The following is a 21,697-nucleotide window of genomic DNA, read 5'->3' as shown; positions in this document are numbered from 1 at the left end:
GAGGAGAACTGATTAGATTAACAAGCGTAACTGAAAACGTCTAGAGAAATGTGCCGAGCGTTCTCGTATAGTTATATTTTCCTTTTACCCTTTGACCTTTACCTCAGACGTCGGGGTTCACGTGGGGGGTGAGTAGAGGCCAGAGGTGTGCGCCAGTGAGACTGAACCACAAGATATTCGTGCACCTGTGAAGACACGTGGACACGGCACACAAAACCCACCCAATATTACAGTAGTCATTGTTTTCCCTCTAGGTGGAGTTACAATGCCTTATCCCCGTTGCACACGGTGTTACACTGGCTTCTTGTGCTTTTTGCTTCTACAGCTCTAACACAAAACTTCTACAACCTAGTCTAGTACTTCGACACAATCATCAATGATACTGCCAACACTACCAACACCTACGACTACTAATACTACTGCTTCTACTTCACCGAAGATGGCGTGTACAGATACCATGAACAGTCAGACTTCCAGACAATGTACCGATGATTCCTCCAGAAATCGCTTGTTCCTTTGATGTCCACCTCTACCGTATGGACCAGCAAACTCTTCTCATTATTGATTCCACATTATGGTTGTCTGCTGATCAGAATCATTGACTTCCACGGTTCAAGATTTCTTCATAATTCTGATTGTCTTTGGAGCTTTCACTGCCAGTGACTTCCATCTATCCGTCTTTCCGTAAACACAATTTGCGTTAAAAACATAGGATTCGGTACTTCCGGTTCAGACAATGGGGACATCTGAGATACAAACCTTGTAATTATTGTCTGCGTCCCTGTCCCGAATATTCAGTTTATAGACATTGAGAAATTTTGTGCAGAGGAAAAGGGACGTCACCCTGGATCTGCTGATCCTCCTTCCCCACCTCTACGCTTTCAATCATCTGTTTCTTAGCAACATCAGTTCATGTTTAAAGTTCAGTTCAGTGACATGTTGATGTAAAGCTTTGGCGCTCAGACGGGTCACGGCGACAGGTCTCGAGTGGTTACTGGATGCGGTCTCTGGGGCCAGACTGTTGGCGCAGGCTGCTGATGGTCTGTGTGACCATGCGCCACCGAGAGTCATCAGAAACTCATTATCCTCGCTTTTCCTCACACCTGCTCCTTCACATCCCATTCTTCACTTTTAGCAGTCTGTCACTTTTTTGCCAGACAAAGTTTGTGCGATGGAGGTGATGGAAGTGAGGGAGGGATGGAAAAGAAGAAATAAAATATAGAACGAGACATAAAAGAGTAAGGGAGTAGGAAGAAGAACTAAAAAAGGAAGAAACAAAACGGGTGAAAAGAAAAGGTGTAGAAAGAAAAAGAGTTGAAAGAAGTATAGTGCGATGAGTATCTAGAAAAAGAGGGGAAAGTATAGGGGTAGGAAGTAAAAGAAGTGCGATATAAGAGGCGATACAGAAGTAGAAGAGAAAGAGGATGAAAAGAAAGAAGACGACGAGAAAGAAATAAAACTGGACGGAGAAAAAAAGTGCAAGAACTAAAAGAGAAGCAATAAGAACCAAAAAAGATGAAGAAAAAAGCTTCGTTGACTGTGCGCAGTCCAGAAGTCTCAAGTAGCTTTTACTCTCGGGGCTTATAAATCAATTGCTTGCTATCCCTCTCCGATTTTAACACCAGTTTTACTAGTAAGTGTTCCTTAGACTTTATTCTATTTTATTTAAAGCAGACGACAAACTCTATCTCTCTCGCTCTCTCTGTGTCTTTCTCTCTCTCGTGTTCCTTTTCGCTCTACGCCATATACACTAGTTCTAGTCCTCCAGGCGCTCGTCTACAAACCACTTATTTTCTATACAAGAACACAAAAAATTCCTTCAGTTTACAAAGTTACTGTACATACTTTTGGGGGAGATAGAATTAGTACTTTAAGTATGGTAACTTTCCTTTTATATGTCTCATCACACGTTTCTCCCTTGTCTGAACACTTTTCCCCAACTATTAATGTGAGTTGTGATTGTCTTTTATGTGTTCATCAGTTATATCTGCAAAAGTTAAGCCACTCCACCAAAGACTGACAGTTGACCTTCCATAAAATAAATTGCACTATCGACTACTTTTTTAAATCAGAACTTTATTTACTTACGAAATTTCCTGCATCCAGCATAACACACATATCCAGAACTTTCAGCCCTTTTCAACGTAGGAATAAACTAAGAATTCTTTTTACATTCTTCAAGAAAAAACTGAATAAATAAAGGAACTGTCAGCATTGTACAGATAATCACAGGCCAGCTTTTCTTTAGCCATGGAACATAAATTATTTCCACACCAGACATTCGAAACTACACCCCACGGTGGATTCAGTCGCTGTTCTCCTGTCATTACGATTTTTCCCGATGGCTGCCTCTTGACATCAAACAACTGTGTACCTCCCTTCTCCTTTCCCAGTGTTGGCTGCATGCTGTGGATGTTAAATATCTCGACATTAAACAACCCTGTATTTTAATTCTCCTTTTCCAGTGTTGGCTGTCGGCTATGGATGAAGTGTCTAGCCATCGGAATGAAAACCCGAAATTTAAAGATTAGTGAGAACTTGCCATCTGTATTCGACATCTACTTCTGAAAACAGATTTCTTGAGCAAAGAATAGAATAACTGAAGAAAGTTGATATGAATTTGGTTCACGATGGTGATTGTTATTAAGACTGAGTTGTGTACCTTGTATCGATGACTGTATGGACATACCTTTGCACTGAAGGTGTAGAAATGATAGAAAAGAAAAGTTCAGGTATTTTGATAGTCATTATTGACCAGATCAGGTCATCTCAGTTATTGATACATCTCCCGTCATGCAATAGCTGGGATCGCAACTCTCCACCATCTTAGGTAAAGCATCTTTCCTCCTCTTCTCTTTGCCATTGATTGGCTCCACACCGCGTCCTCATGTCAACAAAACACGGAAGGTTACCTCCCCTGGCGCGCTCTCCATTAGCAGAAAGAGAGAAGATGAGAGGTGGTCAGGGGTGGGGTCGGGGTTGGGAGGTGGTCTAAGAGGAATTCATGTCAGAAGACTGACTAACCTTGGGAGCCGATCAGTATCCATAAAAGCAACTGTTTGTTATTTTCTCAACTAGATGTCCACGTAGACAGACATGCACAGAGCTGTTTGAGTGGCTTGTCGGACAAAATAGGTGTTCTAGACATTTTACATATACTTTTTGTAGATTTGTTGTCGTTCGGCTTTTGGAACCATCATCTTCATTGTCATTGCTGTACTGCTACCATCGATGTCACAAGGAAAGATATCAGCGCCTATACATGCTTCTTAAAGCCTTTCCAATCATCCTTCAAAACACCACGAAAATTCTGACAAGACTACAAGCAATCCCCGGTAAACGAACCCCGAGTTACGGACATCGGTACTAACGAATTAAATGCCACATTTCCTGGTAATTAAAAAATTCCAATAACAGACAAATGGTTCATAGTAATAAATAGTTCGTTGTAACAAACAAACAGTTCATAATAACAAAGGTATATATGTTACTGTGTTTAAGAAGTTTTTATATAAAAGTAGGATTTTCGAATGTTTACTTTCCGAGTTTCTTTTGATAATGTTTAATACCAATGACAGGAATACCCTTGTCTTTAATTAAGGACTTGATTGTCTTGGTGCGAGGTGGAAATCCAAGACAATGATCATAGAGTTTTTCTGGCATACAGGAGATGGATGTCACCATCAAAGGTGGAGAGGAAAACATTATACCCGTGAAGACCGTGATCTACTGTAGACTTGAAGCACTAAGAAACGAATATTCCTGGTACGCGGAGTGGACTCCTTTCTTCTGCGGACTCTCACAGCTGTGATGCGGTGCCGACGCTCCATTAGTCGCTTCAGTGGAGTCAAGCTCATTCATGCGCGGCGACAAATTAGCAAAAATGTTGGAATACGTGATGTTCCTTCTAACAAGAAATAATCACACATCACCTTTGGCAACGGCAACACGAGGTTTTGAGAGAACCCGTCCTCGCTTCCTCCTTCCCTTTCTCTCTCTCTCTCTCCTTCTGCCGTTTGAAACTATCTCATTGTCCAAGTTTTATTAGGTAGTAAAAGTGTGTCCGATTTCTTCTGATACTACATTTTACCTCTGAACCCACTGGTGACATTTTAGAAAATAAACCATAAAAAGTAAACATAGGGACATGTGCATGAACAGTCAGAGTGACTGACCCCTAATTAGTGAGAATATTCCTGGAGAGGACTGGACAGTGGAGTGGATTTGATCCGCCAACCCGCCAGTCGCAAACTCTTTCTGTCTGAAGTTGATATTTTAAACAAAAATAACATAAGGATAATATAATACTCATGTTAGAGTAGGAGTATCGGAGATAAATAATCACACAAACTGTGGCACAAGCTCAGTAAGCTCGCCATTGTCCTTTCTGCCAAACTATGACAGAGGAGGAAGAGCAAATGTATATGTCCTGTTTAAACAAACCTGAGAGATAAATATTGTAAGCAAGAACCTCATGCTATCAATCAGTTATGTAGCAGCATCAATGAGTAAGTAATAAGACAAATGGACTCTTTGTATAGTCTTGATGTTTTAAAAAGGTTGCTTGACAATAACTTGTTAACATGTATGGTAGCTGACCAAGAGAAAACACAAACACACACATATCGTCACACTTCTCTTCATGTACATGATTTTAAATAGAACAAATTAATTTAAATTCATTGAATGTTGCTCAATGAGAGGTGGAGTAAGGTATGTTCCAACCAGTTATTAATTCCAATGGTGTTTCCCGCTGTAGAGTATTTTGCATTGCAGTCGTGTCACCTGGGCCCCAAAAAATCATTTGCGCCGACGTGTATTTTGTTTGAAATCTTGTTTTAATTATAAACAATTGTAAGTAAAAATGTAATTGAAAGTGCGAAGAATCAAAAAAATTACTAAAACTTTCATAACTGGCGCGGTAGAGAACTACACCAATGGGACTGAAACACTTACAAGACATGCGACTGGGATCAGGTCTGATGAATATCAGAAGCTAGTTTTTACTTTATTCATCAATGACTCTCAGAACACACCTGTACAAAGCCATTTTCAGACATTTGTTTTATAGAATTCTCACCGTTCTTGCTCACGGTGTGTTCGCTAACCCCTGTGTACAGCCTCCACCAGCAGCCGCTATACTTTAATGGAAATTAGAGACAGTTACCCCATCACATCCCCCCGGTCTGTGTGATGCCAGAAGGAGGGAGTCCGGCTGACGAGGGCGGCAGACACTGGGTGGGCGGGGCAGCTGGTGTACATCTCAGGACGATCAATGGCGCTCTCCTTCACAGTGACAGTGAAAATACTGGCCACCGGCTAATACTCGAGAGAAATATCTCATATTGTCCTCCAGCCTCTTGCCAGTCCATCAAATTGCTCTGTCGGGTTATTTCACTGCTCGAAGGATTTTTGTAAACATTCGTACTCTCAGAATGTTGATCCCAGTACGTAAGGTGACTTTCGCCACCAGATCGGGCATGCGCAGAACGCCTTTTATTTTTTTTGTTTAAAATTTGCGCTCAGTCTCAAACCAAAACCCTATTCACCACCAAACATTAATCCTAAATCCCAACGTAATTTATACAGTAACCTTAGATGTACACTTTCCGAGCAGCAAATAATTAAAAAAAAATCAAGAAAGAACTTTAAACAACAATAACTAAACGAAATATTCAACGAGAATCGAACCTAAGACTTAGCGGACTAAGGAAACTGCTATGTAACTGTGCTTTGAAGAGGTTTAAGTGGCAGTTACACTATATGACTGTGTATCGGGAGAAAGGAACGCTGCATCTGGAAGAATGCTAAAGGAATCGAAAAGAGGGAAAACGAGAAGTGTTTAGTTAGAAAAAAGACAAAAATAAACTTTTGGAGCCCCAAAGCATTGTGACTAAAAAGTTAGCTGACTGGATAATTAGCTTGAAAACTTGAAAACTCCACAGTCCACACTAAAGTAATGGAAACTTCACATTTGAGGATAGTTAATAATGAAAGGAGAGTTAAACTTCTCCTTATACATTCCTGTCCTAGACTCGATGGACCCCTTACCTTCACTGCTGCTACTCTAATGAAAATATCACGAGACTCGTCACCAGTTCAAAAAAGTCACTTTCGCTTCTAATAAAATAAAAAATATATAATACATGAACCAAAACGGTATGTATAATCTTAAATTTATTTATAAATAAAAAGCATTAATTTTATAATAAAGGATATTTGATAATATCTTGAACGTGCACCAAATGTAGATGGAGGATAAAGTTGATGCGCTCCAAGATCCTCCCGACTTTACAAGAGAGGTTGTACCTCCCCAAATTTTAATATGATTATATATATATATAATTATATTATTCATATTTAGGCGAGGTAGCTGAGTGAATGTTCAGTGGTGTGTGCAGTGTACGGGTGTTGTGAATGTGAATGTCTAGCATCCCTAGCACCAGAGCCACCCGTTGAAGGAAAGGCAAATGTTAAGACAACTCTGTCCAATACTGTCTCTATACATTATTTAGTGTTGTTGGGCTCGGCTGCCGCTTGTCTCTAAGCTCCATCATTCGGCACACCTGATGCGTGACTGGCTTGCCAAAGTAACGATAACTCTCGAGCTTTGGCAGTTATCTACCTTACGCTAACCTTTGCAAGGGCCCGCTGCTCCGGAGTGGTCTCCCTTCTTACTGCTGTGTTTTCACGGTTTTAATCGAATGATAGGATTGCTTGTCAGTGGCCTGGAGCTGTTCATCTATCAATGCTTGACCACACATCAGGAGGTTAACCTGTGGCAGGTGAATGCGCGGGTCGATGGATAGGTGAGAATTATCTTGTCCTTCATACCGCTATCATCGGCATCAAAACTGCGTAATTCACACATCCATAAATCCACAATGGTTGCTTCGACATACTAAAAACCCGAACAGGGTTAAGCACAACTGAAACACAGAACCTTTGGTCATTCTGTTGTAGACGTGACAAGATATTTAATATCACAGGTTGAAGTAAATTTTTTAAATAATTTTCTTGTGTTTTTATATCTCAGATAAAGTACAATTTTTTAAAATATAAAAGTTGTGACATTGTGACAGCAGATTATTGAAGGCATAAATAGGGAAAACACCTGGGAAATCAAGCTCACGAACACACAAGCACGCAGTCTCGAAGATTAATGGAAAGACAGGCGCACGCATGCGCACCAACACATATATCCTGCAAACCCATCCCTCCTGCCCTTGTGAGAATGAAATCAGCGATCGCTATCCTGCGGTAGACAGACCCATTAAAAGCTGCAGGCCTCCACCTTGACAAGAACTACTTCCACACATCCCGTCGTCCATGATCTGTACCGAAAGGCACACTGGGATCGCTAACGGCTTAGGCTCTCCCCGAACCGTAATGGAGTGTACGGAAAGCAGAGAATGTTTGGAGAAAGAGGAATGGTCCCCTACCCCTTCATTTGAATTCCAGAGACAGAACCTCGCCATCGAAACCTTCATCAAAGAACGACGGTAAAGGTCACAAGAGCGACCTTAAAATGGATGATTGAAAATGTTCTTGGTACTGCTTTTTTAATTAAGACGACGACGATGATGAGGAGGATGACAATGATGATGATGAGAAGGAGGAGGAGGATCTGTTACTTGCTGTTACCTCGACGGGAATAAGTGTTTAGGATGGACATCAGTATGGAAACAAACTAAGAGGGTTACAGGCTGGACGTGAATCCCAGTCTAGAGGTAGTCTTCCAACGATGCCCTAAAGGTGTCGCATGGCAACTGATTTATAACACGGGCTTCACACAAATCGCTGAGAATTGAAAATGCATAACCACATACTCCCCATCGAGACCCCGAGTGCTGCCCTCCATTTCTCGCTCGCTATAATCTCTCCGCCAGGCATGCTTTTAGCTGTAAGAGAAAAGTTCAATGAAAATGGATTTACTCTGACAAAGATGAACGGGATGAAGAGAAAACAAGGGACAGTGAAGCTGACTCGTTGATGGAGAGGTCTGTAACGGCGAATGGTTCAGAGACGAAAAAAAAAATAATGATGAGATTGTTTCCAGCGAACATTCTAGTGTTATCGACATAATCTAAATGAATATTTGTTACGACCTATATATATGTAAATATGTATATACAGGAATTCGTCCACCGACAGCTTCCAAAAAATAAAGTGGAATACATTTATATGAAAGACAAATATTGAATCTATCTATCAACTGAAAAAGAAACAACAGAACTAATCACTTCATCAGTTCATCCATTTAATTGTCTGTAGTTGTACCTTTGAACACGTCCATGTTCTCCATGTTGTTCTGTTCGCACAAAGAAGAATGTGTTTGTATTTCGTGCAAGAATAACCATGTCGGATTGCGTAGAATAATGTTGTTAGAAAAAAAATAGGGAGTAGATGTTAAGGGGACTTCTTTTCTTCCACAGAGATCCCTGCGCGCTTCTGGTCCACTCATCCATCCTCACCTTATTTTCCACCCACCCACGGTTGCCAGGGTTACCGCCCCCATGTCATTTCTGGCGTACTCACGTGAGCTGTTGACGGACACAGTCCAAGAAAAGGTTTTGGTCCACCCGCCTGTCTTGAGGCTGGTGACGTTGCACCCGAACTCTCTGGTCTCGCCAGCCTCCAGGTCCGAAACGAGGGCCTTGAGCCTCGTGCGCCGGGAATCTTTGTTGTCCATTTCGCACAGCACAAACACTTCTGACGTGGAGCACTCGCGCTTGCCGAAGTTGACGTAGCCCAGAACTCTCTTGTCTTTGGAGGTGAAAAACGTCATCGACAGCAGGTCCGCGTCGGAGTCGAGAGAAAGACCAGAACATTCCACTTCCTGTATGGAAGAGAGCTCTCTGAACTGCTGTGCTGTCATGCCTAAAACAAAAAAAACAAATGGGAATATTTTTGTAAGTTTTTGCAAGACAGTATCAAGGATGGTGTCAAGGGTGATAAAAAGTGTGAAACATACCTTATACCGTTTATATCGATAGTAACATTGACTTGTCTCCCCTACCTTACTGAAAGGCTGGACACTATCATAAATTTTTACTGTTTGTATGTGTTTGGCCATGCAATATAAGCTTTACTCTTATAGTGTAGCTATCCTTCTAATGGATATAATAATTACTACTTTATATTTACCTTGACACATGACAGTAACAGTTATACATAACAATAAATGACAATAATAATAGAAGTAATAAGAAAAGTAATAACATGACCTCATTCGGTCAGGGTTGATCATGGGTGGTATGTCCTAGCATTAATGTTTGTCTGCATAGCTCTTGCAGTTGCATATAAGGCGTAAGAAAAACAAGTGTACAAATAACAGTCTCTATGACAGTGGACACAGTTGTGTAGGGTCATGTGGTTTTGAGATGGTGGACTGCCTCGCTCCTTTCTGTGCGCCCTTTTATCAGCTGCGTTCAATAGGTTCTCTTCCCCTGACTCAAGGTGTTGGGCAAGAGTACTTCTTAACCTTGCGGGGTCAGCTGCAAGACTCTTGCACTTCTCAGAGTCAAGATGAAGTGTTTGCATACACTTCTTGCAGACCTCGTCCTCGATGCCATGTCTTCTGGGAAAAGCGCGGCCATCGTCCATAGCCTGGACGTGTCGTGGCTATCCTAGTCTGCATTGTCTAATGGGTAGTCAGAGGAGGCGCCTTGGCCTGTACAATCTTTTGCATGATGGTAATGTTGATGTTGAGGGAAATATTTCCTTGTTATTATGTAATTGGCTATTTTGGTAGTTTGGTGTTTTTTGCAGTGTTCTTTGTCGTTTGTTGATTAGTGTCTTATTTTATTTTTGTGGGTTGTTAATGGTTGGCTTGTTGTTGTTTCTTGAGGTTGTTGATGTTGTCTTTGTTGTTATTATTGTAGATTGTTAATTTTCGTTTGGTGATATTTTTGCAGGTTGTTGTTTGATTGTTTGGCGTCTCACGTGTCACACATTGTTGACGCCAGTCTCTCCTAACTCGATTCTGCTAATGAACAAAAGAGAAATTGTAGACTTGCTTAGGTGCAGCCCCACTACCGTGAGATTGCCTGAACCAGGTCATAGTCTTTCGCAGGACTTGCTATGTGTGTAATACCAGTTTCACGAAACTGCTTAACCTAACAAGAGCCTCAATTTTTTCCACTGAAACCAAAGGTCTCAACTCTACGACCTGACTACTGGTCATGTGATGCAGCGCATGCCGTCACAGTTAATAATCATGCAATGTATCAACCACATTCCCCAGTTGTCGGCGAGCTCTGTGCGCTGTAAACGATCAATGCCCACAGAATACAATGATATATATCTGAATAATAATTATTATTATCTTATTATTGTTACATCAGTATTAGTAATAGTATTTGCGGAGCTCAGTTCCCCAAGTACGACGAGCTCAATGCGCTATACACGAAGACAGCAAATGGTCCACCACACCAAGAAACACTAGCGCCATCATACAGATGGCATCATGGCGAACATAAAGTGGATGGATAAAGATAAAGAATTGATGTATGAGCGGAACATTACTCTTATTATCCATTTGAATTGTTCATAATGATAGAGAAATGAAAGATGTTTTATTGACTTCATGAGCGACAGAAAACAATTATATACAATGTGGATGTTTAGAGAGAGTGTTGTGTGTGTGTGTGCACGCCTGGTGGGGTAGGAATAGAAGATTTTATGCCAGTTTCTGGTTGTATACAAAGCATACAAATACTTTTCCAGTCCAGGTTCGATACTTGTGACTTGAAAACTCCTCCTTGCTACCCAAGAGATGTGGACCTCATTTATCAAGGGAGGTAAACGCGGTTAGAAATGATTGAGCTCCCCCTTCTAGAAGTCACCTAGACACAGCTAACCACTCACATCTTACTTGTCCTGCGGCTGCTAGTTCATGATATCTTTTGCCATTTTATCTTTACGATTACGACTTACTAATCATGTTACGATGCGGCTGTTTAAATGATATAATCTCCTCGTTTTCTTTTTCCCAATGTGCAAGAAAATAGTTCAGAAGGATTAAAGAAGCATGATAAATGGATAAAGAACATTTAAAAATAAAATTGAGACTGCTATGAAGCGCGGGAAGGGAGGCGGTTACTTTACTAGCTGCTGGCGAGATTCTCGTGAGAAATATCGGGATCCGGAAGGATCTGTGGCTCAGCAAACAGGCGGTAAGGCGGGGGCGGTGGTGGGGGGACGGTGTGTGTGGTGGGGGGGAGGTGTGGTGTGTAGGGGTGTGTGTGCAAAAGACGCCGGGATAAGGGCCAGGGGTCGTCTGGGGGGTCCAGCAGATCGAAGATGACGTAACAGGTAAGACACTCCAGGCTCCTCAGTTATCGCGAGCAAAGACCCAGAGTGCAATGCGAGGCAAAGAGCACAGTTCTGCGTGAGAGGCTTAAAAGAGGAGACAGATACTTTTTCAAACATTTCAGCACTACCTCCGCAGTATGCATCATTATTTCCACAGTTGCATTTCTTGACGAAGGTAATAACATGTTCCGGGGGTGCAGGTGGAGTCCAATCATGGATGCTTGTGTATGTGTGAAGCAAGAAATATTTTTCCATATCACATCAGCCCCAGTAATCTGACATCCTTCAGCCATCACAATCAAAACATTCCCACAGTTATATGATAACTCAGCAGAAGTCACCCAAAATAACCCTCACAGCAATATTCTTTCATCCGCACTAAGCCGAACACAAGTCCACATCAATTTGAAGTCCTTCAGACATCATCAGCCGAAAACAAGCCCACAGTAATCGGACATTTTTCGGCCATGGCGAGCCGGAAGACAAGCCCACAGAAATCTGACGTTGGTCGCAAATTTACTTCCTCCTTCTCTCTGCTCGCCGTCGTCTTCTGCAAAGTGTCAGGCGCTAAAAGAACTGGGGGATCGCTCAGCATCCCCGAATCAATCAAATCCCCTGGAACTCCTTTGGATTCTAATCGCAGGAAGGACTCTCTCCTGCTGGATCGATGCCGCACAAAAATTAGCAAACCGTTTCTCATCCCTTCGTCTGACACTCCAAGTGCTATTCAGTAATACAGTTAGAATCCCGGTTAGATTCCTGCTGGCCCTCCGTCCCGGCCCTCGGCCCACCTACGGGCCGCCAGCGACAGCCGAGCCTTTTGCGAGCTGTGATTGTGTTTTCTTCTGGAAATGTCTTCGTGCGTGCTTTGCGTGACGTATGCCGTGCTGCTTCCATTTCTTGGTCTGTCCAGGGCTGCTGTAGTTTCTCGATGTTTCGGTGTGGTCCAAGGTATCAGATGTTTCTCAACCTGTCCAAGGTAGAATCTGATGGCTCAGCAGTTTTTTTTTTCGCTTGACTCGCAAGTGGTAGTTGTTGAATTTTGATCTGTGGCCGGTGACTAATTCACGCACGTCTGCTGAAGGAAAAATAAGGTCCAAATATTTATGAAGGGGAGAGATAAAACGATGAAACAAATATTATCGATATATATTGCTCTCTGTTAGTATCACTCAATGTCGCGACTTTCATTTGACAAGCATGGGGCTTGCCTCCATCAGCTGGGAGGGATGACATCTTGATTGTTACAGCTCTAAAGAGTTCTCCACGATAGTTTCAACCATAAAAAATCATAGAAAATTAGGGTCTTTAAAACTTCCCCCATCCCATCGGACCCTAAGGTAATGCGACTACATTTTTTTAATTCCTTATAATGTATGTCTTTGCTAGGTCTTTAGATACGCTCTTATTACAGCAAACAAAATAATACATTGAGTAGACAGATGTTGATGTCATTCAGGACAATATAGTGGCAACAAATGTAAACTTGATATCTTTAAATGAGATAATAAAATGGGTAACTCAGCAGAAGTAGATATTGTGGTTGTAGAGGTATCATAACAAGTCAACCTATCCATTTGTTTTAGATATCTCTATATAATAAGTCTTATGGTCTGATGTATGCTGATGATAGAAGTAGTGTTTACAAAGGTTGATGACATGAATTGAGAGTGGGACTGTGTTTATGAGAAATAAAGGAAAAGACAAAGATTGAGTGTGCTGGAAGGGTTCCCCACGAGGGAACTACTCCCCTCGTCAAATGACTTGATTGGTGAGTAATAAGAGCGGAGACAGTTGGCCTTTCCTGTGAGGCAATAAAGTCTTCTAACAACTGTGTAAGTGACTGTCGAGAAAAGTGCAAGTGACAGTAAGTGCAAATGTTCCTAAGACACACTGTCTCCTTGTATCAGAAGTGTCTGACATCCTTCGTGAAGTGTTTGATAAGTGGAATGTCTGACATACCTGTTGGGTCACTGATGTGTGGACGTAATCGTAAAAGTGTCTAACCTTATTTTCTAATAAGTTGATGTAAAGTTTCTGGCCAACTAGTTCTGTCGTTAACTGATATAAAAATGTCTGACTTGTTCGTTGTCAACTGTGTAGACGTGTCCGACATGCCCTTTAGGTGTTGAGACGAACTTTGTCTTGTTTAGGATCCCCTAGTTCTAGACAACAACAATAACCGACTTCATTAATCCCAGTGGATAATTATATCTAGGAAGTGTGTTCAGTTACAAAAGTTGCAAAAGTAAAGACAAATGCTAGTTACAAAATATGAATAAGGCAAGTGGCACATCATACAGAACTTTAAAAAAAACCCACAAAGTCTTACATTACATGTAGACCATTCTTAAATCATCACACACCAAGATGTACACGCCTATCTCATCACACACTCAGAAGTACACACCTACATCTTCACACATTCAACAGTACACACCTACATCATCACAAGCCCAGGTATACATGCCTACCTCATCACACATTCACAATACATACCTACACTCTCACACATCCAGCATAGACACCTACATCATCACACACCCTACATACACAACTACATCATCACACACCCTACATACACACCTACATCATCACACACTTTACATACACACCTACATCATCACACTCCCTACATACACACCTACATCATCACACACCAGCTTTACAGTTTTTCTGAAGTTGTCCATACGCAGCTTGAATGAGGCTCTGTGACAAACATCGCTCTCGACTCTAAACTGAAAAAACAACTTTTTATCAACAGCTTCGTAATTCATTTACTGTCGCCGCCGTCTCCGGAGACAAGAGATAAACAAGTTGCAGCCATTAGAGTATTGCAAGGCCCAGTCACCTGTCTTCAATATCCAGAATGCAAGATGGTCCATTCGCTCAGAACTGAGAAAATATTATTTGCTACTGAGTTCAGCCCAGTTATTTGAAAAAAAAATTGTGTTTAAGACTCAAGAAGAATTCAGAAAGACAACGATGGAGAACGATTCAGCATCTCTCCTGTACAAAGCATATGTACAAGTATGGATGTCAGTGTACAAGTACAGGCAACTCTACAAGTGTGAGGAATAAGAAATGAACTATTACACCAGGTTGGTGTACATCCATCTAGGAATAACCCGAACAAGAAAGAGCAGAACACGACTGAGCATGTCTGCGGGGAATAAAGTGCTGAGTCAGCAGGTCAACCAACATCACCTCGAAGAGCGGGGAGGTGAAAGGTGAGAGTTGAGAGGCGACAGATGAGGCTAGAGCTGGAGGAGAAAGTTATTATCAAGACAGATCACATCCATAAGATTACTGTGTTAGCCGAACCTGTACATTCAGCAGCACCTCGAGTGCGGGATTAGAGAGTGAACAGCAGTCACCACCCTGACAGTCATCCGCCTGGTCTGCCAGATAAGATCCCGGGGTTGTGATGGTGTTTCGGTGATCAGGTGCTGGTCGACCTTTCGCTCTCGCCCTCTCGGTCCCCGATTCAGGAGCCAGCGGACAGCCGAGTTCATCAGGAGACAGCCACGGCTGGCGGGCAGCTGCGTGATCGACGGCGAAAATTAAATTCGCCGGCAAAATCGAGGAGAAAATAGCCGAGCGCGAGCTCGCGAGACAGCGAAGTTTGGGGAGTGAGAAAACTTTGCTTAAAGTTCCAGTGGAAAACAATTTTCTTTTTTTAATGACTCAGTAATAGTTTGGGGGAATATTCCCCACCTTTTCTCGAGATACAAGCTACAAACATCACCGTGCACAGAAAATGGTCAAACTCGTGACTTCATTAACTACACCTCATTAACTCATGATTTCAATTCTCATTGCTTTCTAATAGTACAATCCTAACATTTGTCAATCCCTTTTTTTGTGGATGGTATCTCGAGAAACGAATGAGATTTCACCAAGAAACAGTTTCTTGTACTCGGCTTTACCTGGTCATCAGGGGAAAAACCTGCACCCACTAGACTTTAGACATGCGATAGGTCATTCGATGGAAACATCACTTAGTGTAAACATTTCGACGTCCTTGTGTATAAACATATGGACTAACTTCAGTAGACATGTGGACGTCACTGTGGGTAAATGTCACTTTAACCACGTGTCATTACAGGTCAACACACGGGGTTACTTTAGGTAAGTCATTCGGTGCATGCAGGTCAGCATAAGTGCAGGTAAACATCATCCTCGATAAACATGAAGAAGTCCAAAAAGAAACATCTGTCTAGGTAAACATGCGGACATAACTTTAGGTAGCCATGTGAAAGTCAGTCTACATAAATATATCAGCAACACAAGATATAAATGCAAGATCAAACAGGATTCGTAGATATTTTACTCCCACCAGGACAGAGGTCACATCTAAATCTACCGCAGCTGGAAAATGGTGTATTGGGAGGGGCAGTATTGCAATCAATTTTGTGAGATGTTTGTCGGTTAGAAATTGCTTCAATGCTCAGAAATTAGGAAACACTCTTGGAAATACATTCAGTTACAATATGGACAATTTTCTCAACTAACTTTGTGTATGTGTGTGTGTGTGTGTGAGTGTGACAGAGAGAGAGAGAGAGAGAGAGAGAAAAACGAGAACGCAGCAGTTGAAATTAATTTCTTTCACGACTTTATTATCTTTAATTTTAGCGATTACTTCAACCATACTGGCAGAAAATTTGGGGAAAAAACAGTTTTTGTTAAATAAGCTCTCGTTGATCCTTCCACAAGAAAGATAAATTTCGCATTGAGGACCACCGTCGTGGTCAGCTTAACCGTAAGAAAGAAGAAGTTACAGGCCCCACCGTCCTTTATCCAAGTCAACAGGGAATTATGTATTGCTGCACTTCCAATATGGAGTTTAGATTGCAGTTGTTGAAAGGGAGACAAGTCTGCTGGATGCTCTCGAGCTGGGATTTAAAGGTAAAGTAAAGGCTGTGACGGCGGTGATAACCTGTGACGTGCTGTGTGACGTCAGCGAGGGACAGGAAGTGTCGATGTCATTGGTTGGATTTGAATCAGTGATCGGTGGTTTGCTCGTTATTTGGATTAGTGGTATATATATATCAGTGATACAATCAAGATGTCTACGAGCAATGCCAACCATATCATTGCATCAGCTGACACTGGGATCGAGGTGACGTCAGGGGAGGACGAGACTTCGTTGAAGCAAACGAAAGAGTCCCGTGTAATTTCTCTCATTAAACACAGCATCCTATAAAACATTCAACTTTTTCCACATTGAACAGGCACGAAAATAGACGAGATTCAAACTTATCCTATTCTTTGCGAGATTCTAAGCAGTTTTATTTTGCCTTTACAATCCCTTTAAGTGCAACGCCACACCTGTAGCGGCGCCTTTGATTGGCTGTCAGGTAGAAAGACAGGTAGCCATATATGAACGAACTCACAAGTAGAATGACATACAGACACAGACATTGATACATATACATAGACCTATGCATGGGCAAAACAGAAAAATACAAATATTTCATATTAGCTCTATAAACGGGCTGGAATTAACTCTATAATAGACTAGGTATTATTTTTGTCAAAGGACTGTAACCTCCATAAAAAGACCTTTGCAATAAACTCTAAGCACATTACTTTATGAGCATTCAATCACTCACAGACAGATGGACATACAGGCCGACAGATGAACGAATCAGCAAGTAGATACACAGAGAATTTCGCAAGGATAAATACAGAGAATGGTGCAGTGACACATAAATAAAAATATAAAAAGGTATTGACACTACGCCATAAAAGGATCTTACCGTTATTGCCCAGGACACTCCTCAATGACCCGGATGTCCAGAAGATGAAGGTCAGAAGGGGAAGTCTCCGAGGTAGTCCCAGGCCACACGTCCTCATTATCAAAGACCCGGGTATCCAGTAAGTATCAAACCTCCGAATCCTTTGATCACAAACTGGAGACACTTCCTTGCCTCAGCACGGGGGGGTTGCACCACTTTTTTCACTTATACTTCCAAAGAATCTTGCCTCCTGATGCAACAGACGACAGTTCTGCAAGATGTAGTTCCTTTGAATAATCCGCTCACACTGCCACTAGACGGCGCGCTTATCACAGAACTCCAAACGAGCACGACTGAAAGTCTAAAAAAATGAAACGTTAAACATGGATCACCTTCAAAATGATAATCAGTATATTTTTTTTTTTAAACGTGGTATATTCTAAAATGTCTACTGCCATCCGTTAATGTAAAAAGGAAGTAAGTCTGGTAATGAGGTATAAACTATATTGACATGATTCTGTCATGTATCATCTAGACATGGTAAAGGCCTTTGTCCTTTTTAGACAACTCAAAAAATGAGTATAGGTATATGAGTCAATGAATAAACAAGTAAATAAATAAAGGAAGAGCGAGCACGTGAGAGTAGTACTCAACCTCGTCGTGCGACTTGCGGAGCTGAGGCGGGCGCGCGGTCACCAGCGGCGTTCACCTGTCCTTTCGGGCAAAACTGCGCGAAGCAGGCGGGCTGGCGGGCGGTCAAAGAACAGCTACTACGATTCCTTTCTCATCCCACCTCCCACATCTACCCCCAGCCCCTCCCTTCGCCCACCCTCACCCAACTTAAACCTTGCCACCCACCCATCCCAGCATCCCACCCTTCCCCCGCCATCCCTTTCGCGCTGCGGAGCCGGGAGGAGACACGCCTCGAGTCGATGAGTGAATTCACTTGCTGCGGCACTGTGCACTGTTGTGTCCCCTTTCCTCTTCCTCACCCTCCCGACTGCCCCTTCCGCAACAAGCTGCGAGATAGCACGGCGTTTGCCCTCGCTTGCAGCCAGGCAAGCTCCGGGTAGGTTATTTTGGAGGAGACGGGAGTATCTACCCCATTCCACACCCGTCCTCCTCTCTTCCACACCTCCCCACTATCTTTCCCCTTCGCTGCTATACCACACCACTACGACCACCACCACCACCACGACTACATCCTCAGCCGCCGTCGGCGGCTGAGGATTGTGTGTGGTGGTGGTGGTTGTGATGGTAGTGGTGGAATCTCTCTTTGTCCTGTCTCGCTGCAGATCCACGAGACGGTAGGTTGCAGTGCCCGGCTAATTTGGCCGATGGCGGAAGAAGCTGCAGGAAGAGAATTGTTACGTGGAACTTGCAGCAGCAACCCTGATGATGCCAGTGCCGACGAAGCGGTAGCAAAGCGTTTTTTTGTCTGGCTGTCTGACCTTCCCTATTTTTTTTTATTTTTTTTTTTATGGAAAACGATGGGTGGGAGGTGATTGGTACGCCTGCGTGAGAGAGAGAGAAAGGCAGATAACGGAAAAGACATATAAAGAGAAGTAAGTTTGTCGACATAAGATAACTACAAGTGGTTCACCACCGACTTCCAGACATTTGAACTGCTCCTTCCAGGTTTCACATAATTTTCTTCTATCTCAAGCAATGGTGACCTTACAAAAAATAAAAGTAAGAGAAACAAAAAACAGTTCGACAAATTTTCCCATAAATTGTCTTTCTGACGCCAGCAGTTCTACAAACCCTCATGAACTTTTTTCACACAAAAAAATCATGTATAGATCGGCAGCTACCGACATCAGTCGGACTGATATTGAACTGAGTTCTCGACTCTGTTTATGGAGTTAAAAAAATAGACGAAGATCAGCTAAAGACGATGGTGTGAGACAACTGTGCCAGGAGCAAGGGGTCACAACCACACGTCTGGGGAGGAGGAGGAGCAGGAGGAGGAGATGGTCCGTAAAATGTGAGCGCCCTCTGGCGACAACGGCCGGACTCCCATGGAGAGTTGACTGTTAGGTCAGAGGCAGTAATGGTGGTGATCACCATAAACTCACTTCTTTTGTGTGACAGACTTTCCTCTTCCTCTGTGTGCTTTAATCATCTCTTTCCAATGAAGTTGTAGGGGATTTTGCTACTTGTATGTACTTGTTTTCTTACACACATATATATATAACACACACAGAAACATGCATACATACACAATCAAATACACACAAACACATACACTGACAGACACACTCAATAAACTCACACACTTCCTCTCTCTTTCTCTTTTCTCTCTCTCTGGTCTCCTCACCAACTGTACACAAAATTCTTTTTAAATTGTTGGTAATCAGGATTTATCTTCCATTACTTTTACATTTAATTACATACAACCTAGGAACATACTTGTACTTCGAGACCATGACCTGCAGAGGTCCCTAATGTCCAGTTTGCTGGTTGCCGTCTCGTGTGGACATTTTGGTCTTACAATGTCCACCCACCGGTCACAGTGTTTGTGTATACAGCAAGACTTGGGGTCATAGGTCAGTACGAAAAGCATGCGTACACGTGAGCACGTGCATCGGAGGAGAAAGGAACTGGTCGAGGGTTTGAAAGCCTATAATCACAGGAGTGATGGTGTACCTTGCCCTACCAGCCACTTGTCTCTCCATTTCCTCAGCACAGACCAACTTTCCTGTCTGTACAGAACGAGTAACCCCGACACAGTTCGAGAACATATCGCTCAAAAATCATTCTGCATTACATCTGAGTTCACCACAGAACCCTGGGTGATACACGAGTTTTAGTCCTACATCCCCTTCTTTTTAAGCTAGCACTGAGAGAGAGAGAGAACGTGAGAAGTTGAAATAGAAGAAAAAGAAGAAAGAGCAAGAAGATATAAAACGAATACATTTCTGTAAAAGAACTGTCATCTCTGAACTATTGATCTCCTAAGCCTGCGTTTCTTATCTGAGGCTGTAGATGAATCACTAATGGGTCATCAACTCCTGGTGAAGCTTATGACTGTTTGAAAATAAATGTGACTTAAATCTTTTCCTTCTATCATTTTTGTCTGCATTACTTTCAATTTTTACCCCTTTGCTTTTTTTCTATATCAATATGACATCTTGGTTCATTTCTCTCTTTCTTTCTTTTTTATGCTTTTTCTTTCTATCTTACAAAGAGGTATACATATTTATTGCTACATAGTCTCTCATGCAGTGATACTCCAGCAAAAAAATGAAAAGACTGTTAACATTGCAGATGAAATACTGCTTTACCAATAGGCTATTCTAAAATCGTTGTTGTTGTTTGTTTGTTTGTTTGTTTGTTTGTTTGTTTGTTTGTTTGTTTTTTTTTGTTGTTGCCTGTTTGCTTGCTTTGTGGGTGGTTAATCCGGTTTCTTCTACTCTGTGTGTGTGTGTGTGTGTAAGAATGAGTATTTTATGCATGCCCTTCAAACATGTGTGGTCGTGTGCCTGTATGTACAGCGCTTTGAGTCCAGCTGTTGCCGTAGAAAAGCCGTTAAATAAATGCTCCAGTTGATTCATCACAAGCACATACAAGAGTTTATACCTACTTCATGGTGGGATCTAAAAGTTATCGATAGAAAATAAATGAAAATAAAAGAGAATTGCAAAGGGGCACAACCATAGGAAGCGGTATTCTGACAAATCGTGGAGTTGTCCTCTCCTCCTTATTTGTCAGTCTCCTGCGCCATTGATGTTCTCTCTCGATGATAAAGATTTCTCTTTCTCCTCATTTGTACTTTCCCTTCTCTTTCTCTATCTGTCTCTGTCAGTAGCAACGGGAGGAGTATAGTCGGACCATTACTACATGTGCAACCAACAAAAGAAGAATAAGAAGTGGAGGAGGAGAATGATTACAACGAAGAAAAAGAAAACTTTATCACGATAAAGGACAGCAGAAGAAGACATACAAGGATAACTAAAACAGAATCACAGGGAAAATAAACGACAGCAATAACAAAAAGAACAAGAGGCAAATAAAAAAACACAAAAAACAAGAATAATAAGAACTAAAGGAGCTGAAATAAGATGAAACTAAAAAACAAGCAAGAAATGGAAAACAAAAAAGTTTAAATAAAACAAAAACTAAAACCTATCAAAACAACAAAACAATAAGAAAAAAATAATAAAGATAAAAAACAAAAACAACATCTAGATGAACAGCAAAAAAAAAAAAAAATTCAAAGCAGCTAAATAAAAAACAAAAATGCAAACAACAAAATCAAAAATGACCTGAAGATCAGTATGCACAGCAACTAAAAAAGCAACAAAAGATAACAAAAATAATTATAAGATAGACAAGAACAACAGCTACTAAAATAACTAGTAAAAATAATTTTTTAAAAAGCAATAAAAACATAAAACATCAAAAAGAAACAAGTAGCATAAAGTAAAAATCAGCTGAAAGAAGAACAGGAGAGGCAAAGAGAAGACAAAGAACAAAGAGAAGAGGACAAGCCTGCTGAGATGTACAGATATTGTAGAACTATTGCTCTAGATGTTTGTTTGTTTGTTTGTTTGTTTGTTCGTGTCTGTGTGTTTTTGTGTGTTTGTGTGTGTGTGTGCCTGCGTGTATGTCTGTATGTGTTTGTGTGTGTGTGTGTG

The 21,697-nt window shown here is 41.7% G+C and overlaps 1 protein-coding gene across 1 annotated transcript in view; it reads right to left on the bottom strand.

Annotated features, from left to right (window-relative positions):
* LOC112568586 overlaps nucleotides 1–17,287 on the bottom strand; it is a 244,811-nt gene extending 227,524 nt beyond the window's left edge. The window contains exons 1-2 of the mRNA XM_025245935.1: nucleotides 17,079–17,287; nucleotides 8,539–8,880 (exon numbers count right to left, since the gene is read on the bottom strand). Coding sequence (XP_025101720.1) covers nucleotides 8,539–8,880; nucleotides 17,079–17,175 — 439 coding nt within the window. The 5' untranslated portion in view covers nucleotides 17,176–17,287. The remainder of the gene's footprint in view (nucleotides 1–8,538; nucleotides 8,881–17,078) is intronic.
* Nucleotides 17,288–21,697: the final 4,410 nt, after the last annotated feature.

The sequence above is a fragment of the Pomacea canaliculata genome, linkage group LG7, assembly GCF_003073045.1.
Source record: "Pomacea canaliculata isolate SZHN2017 linkage group LG7, ASM307304v1, whole genome shotgun sequence".
NCBI classification, from domain to species: domain Eukaryota; kingdom Metazoa; phylum Mollusca; class Gastropoda; order Architaenioglossa; family Ampullariidae; genus Pomacea; species Pomacea canaliculata.
Note: the sequence above shows the minus strand (reverse complement) of the source record. Positions and strands in the feature narration are given on the sequence as shown.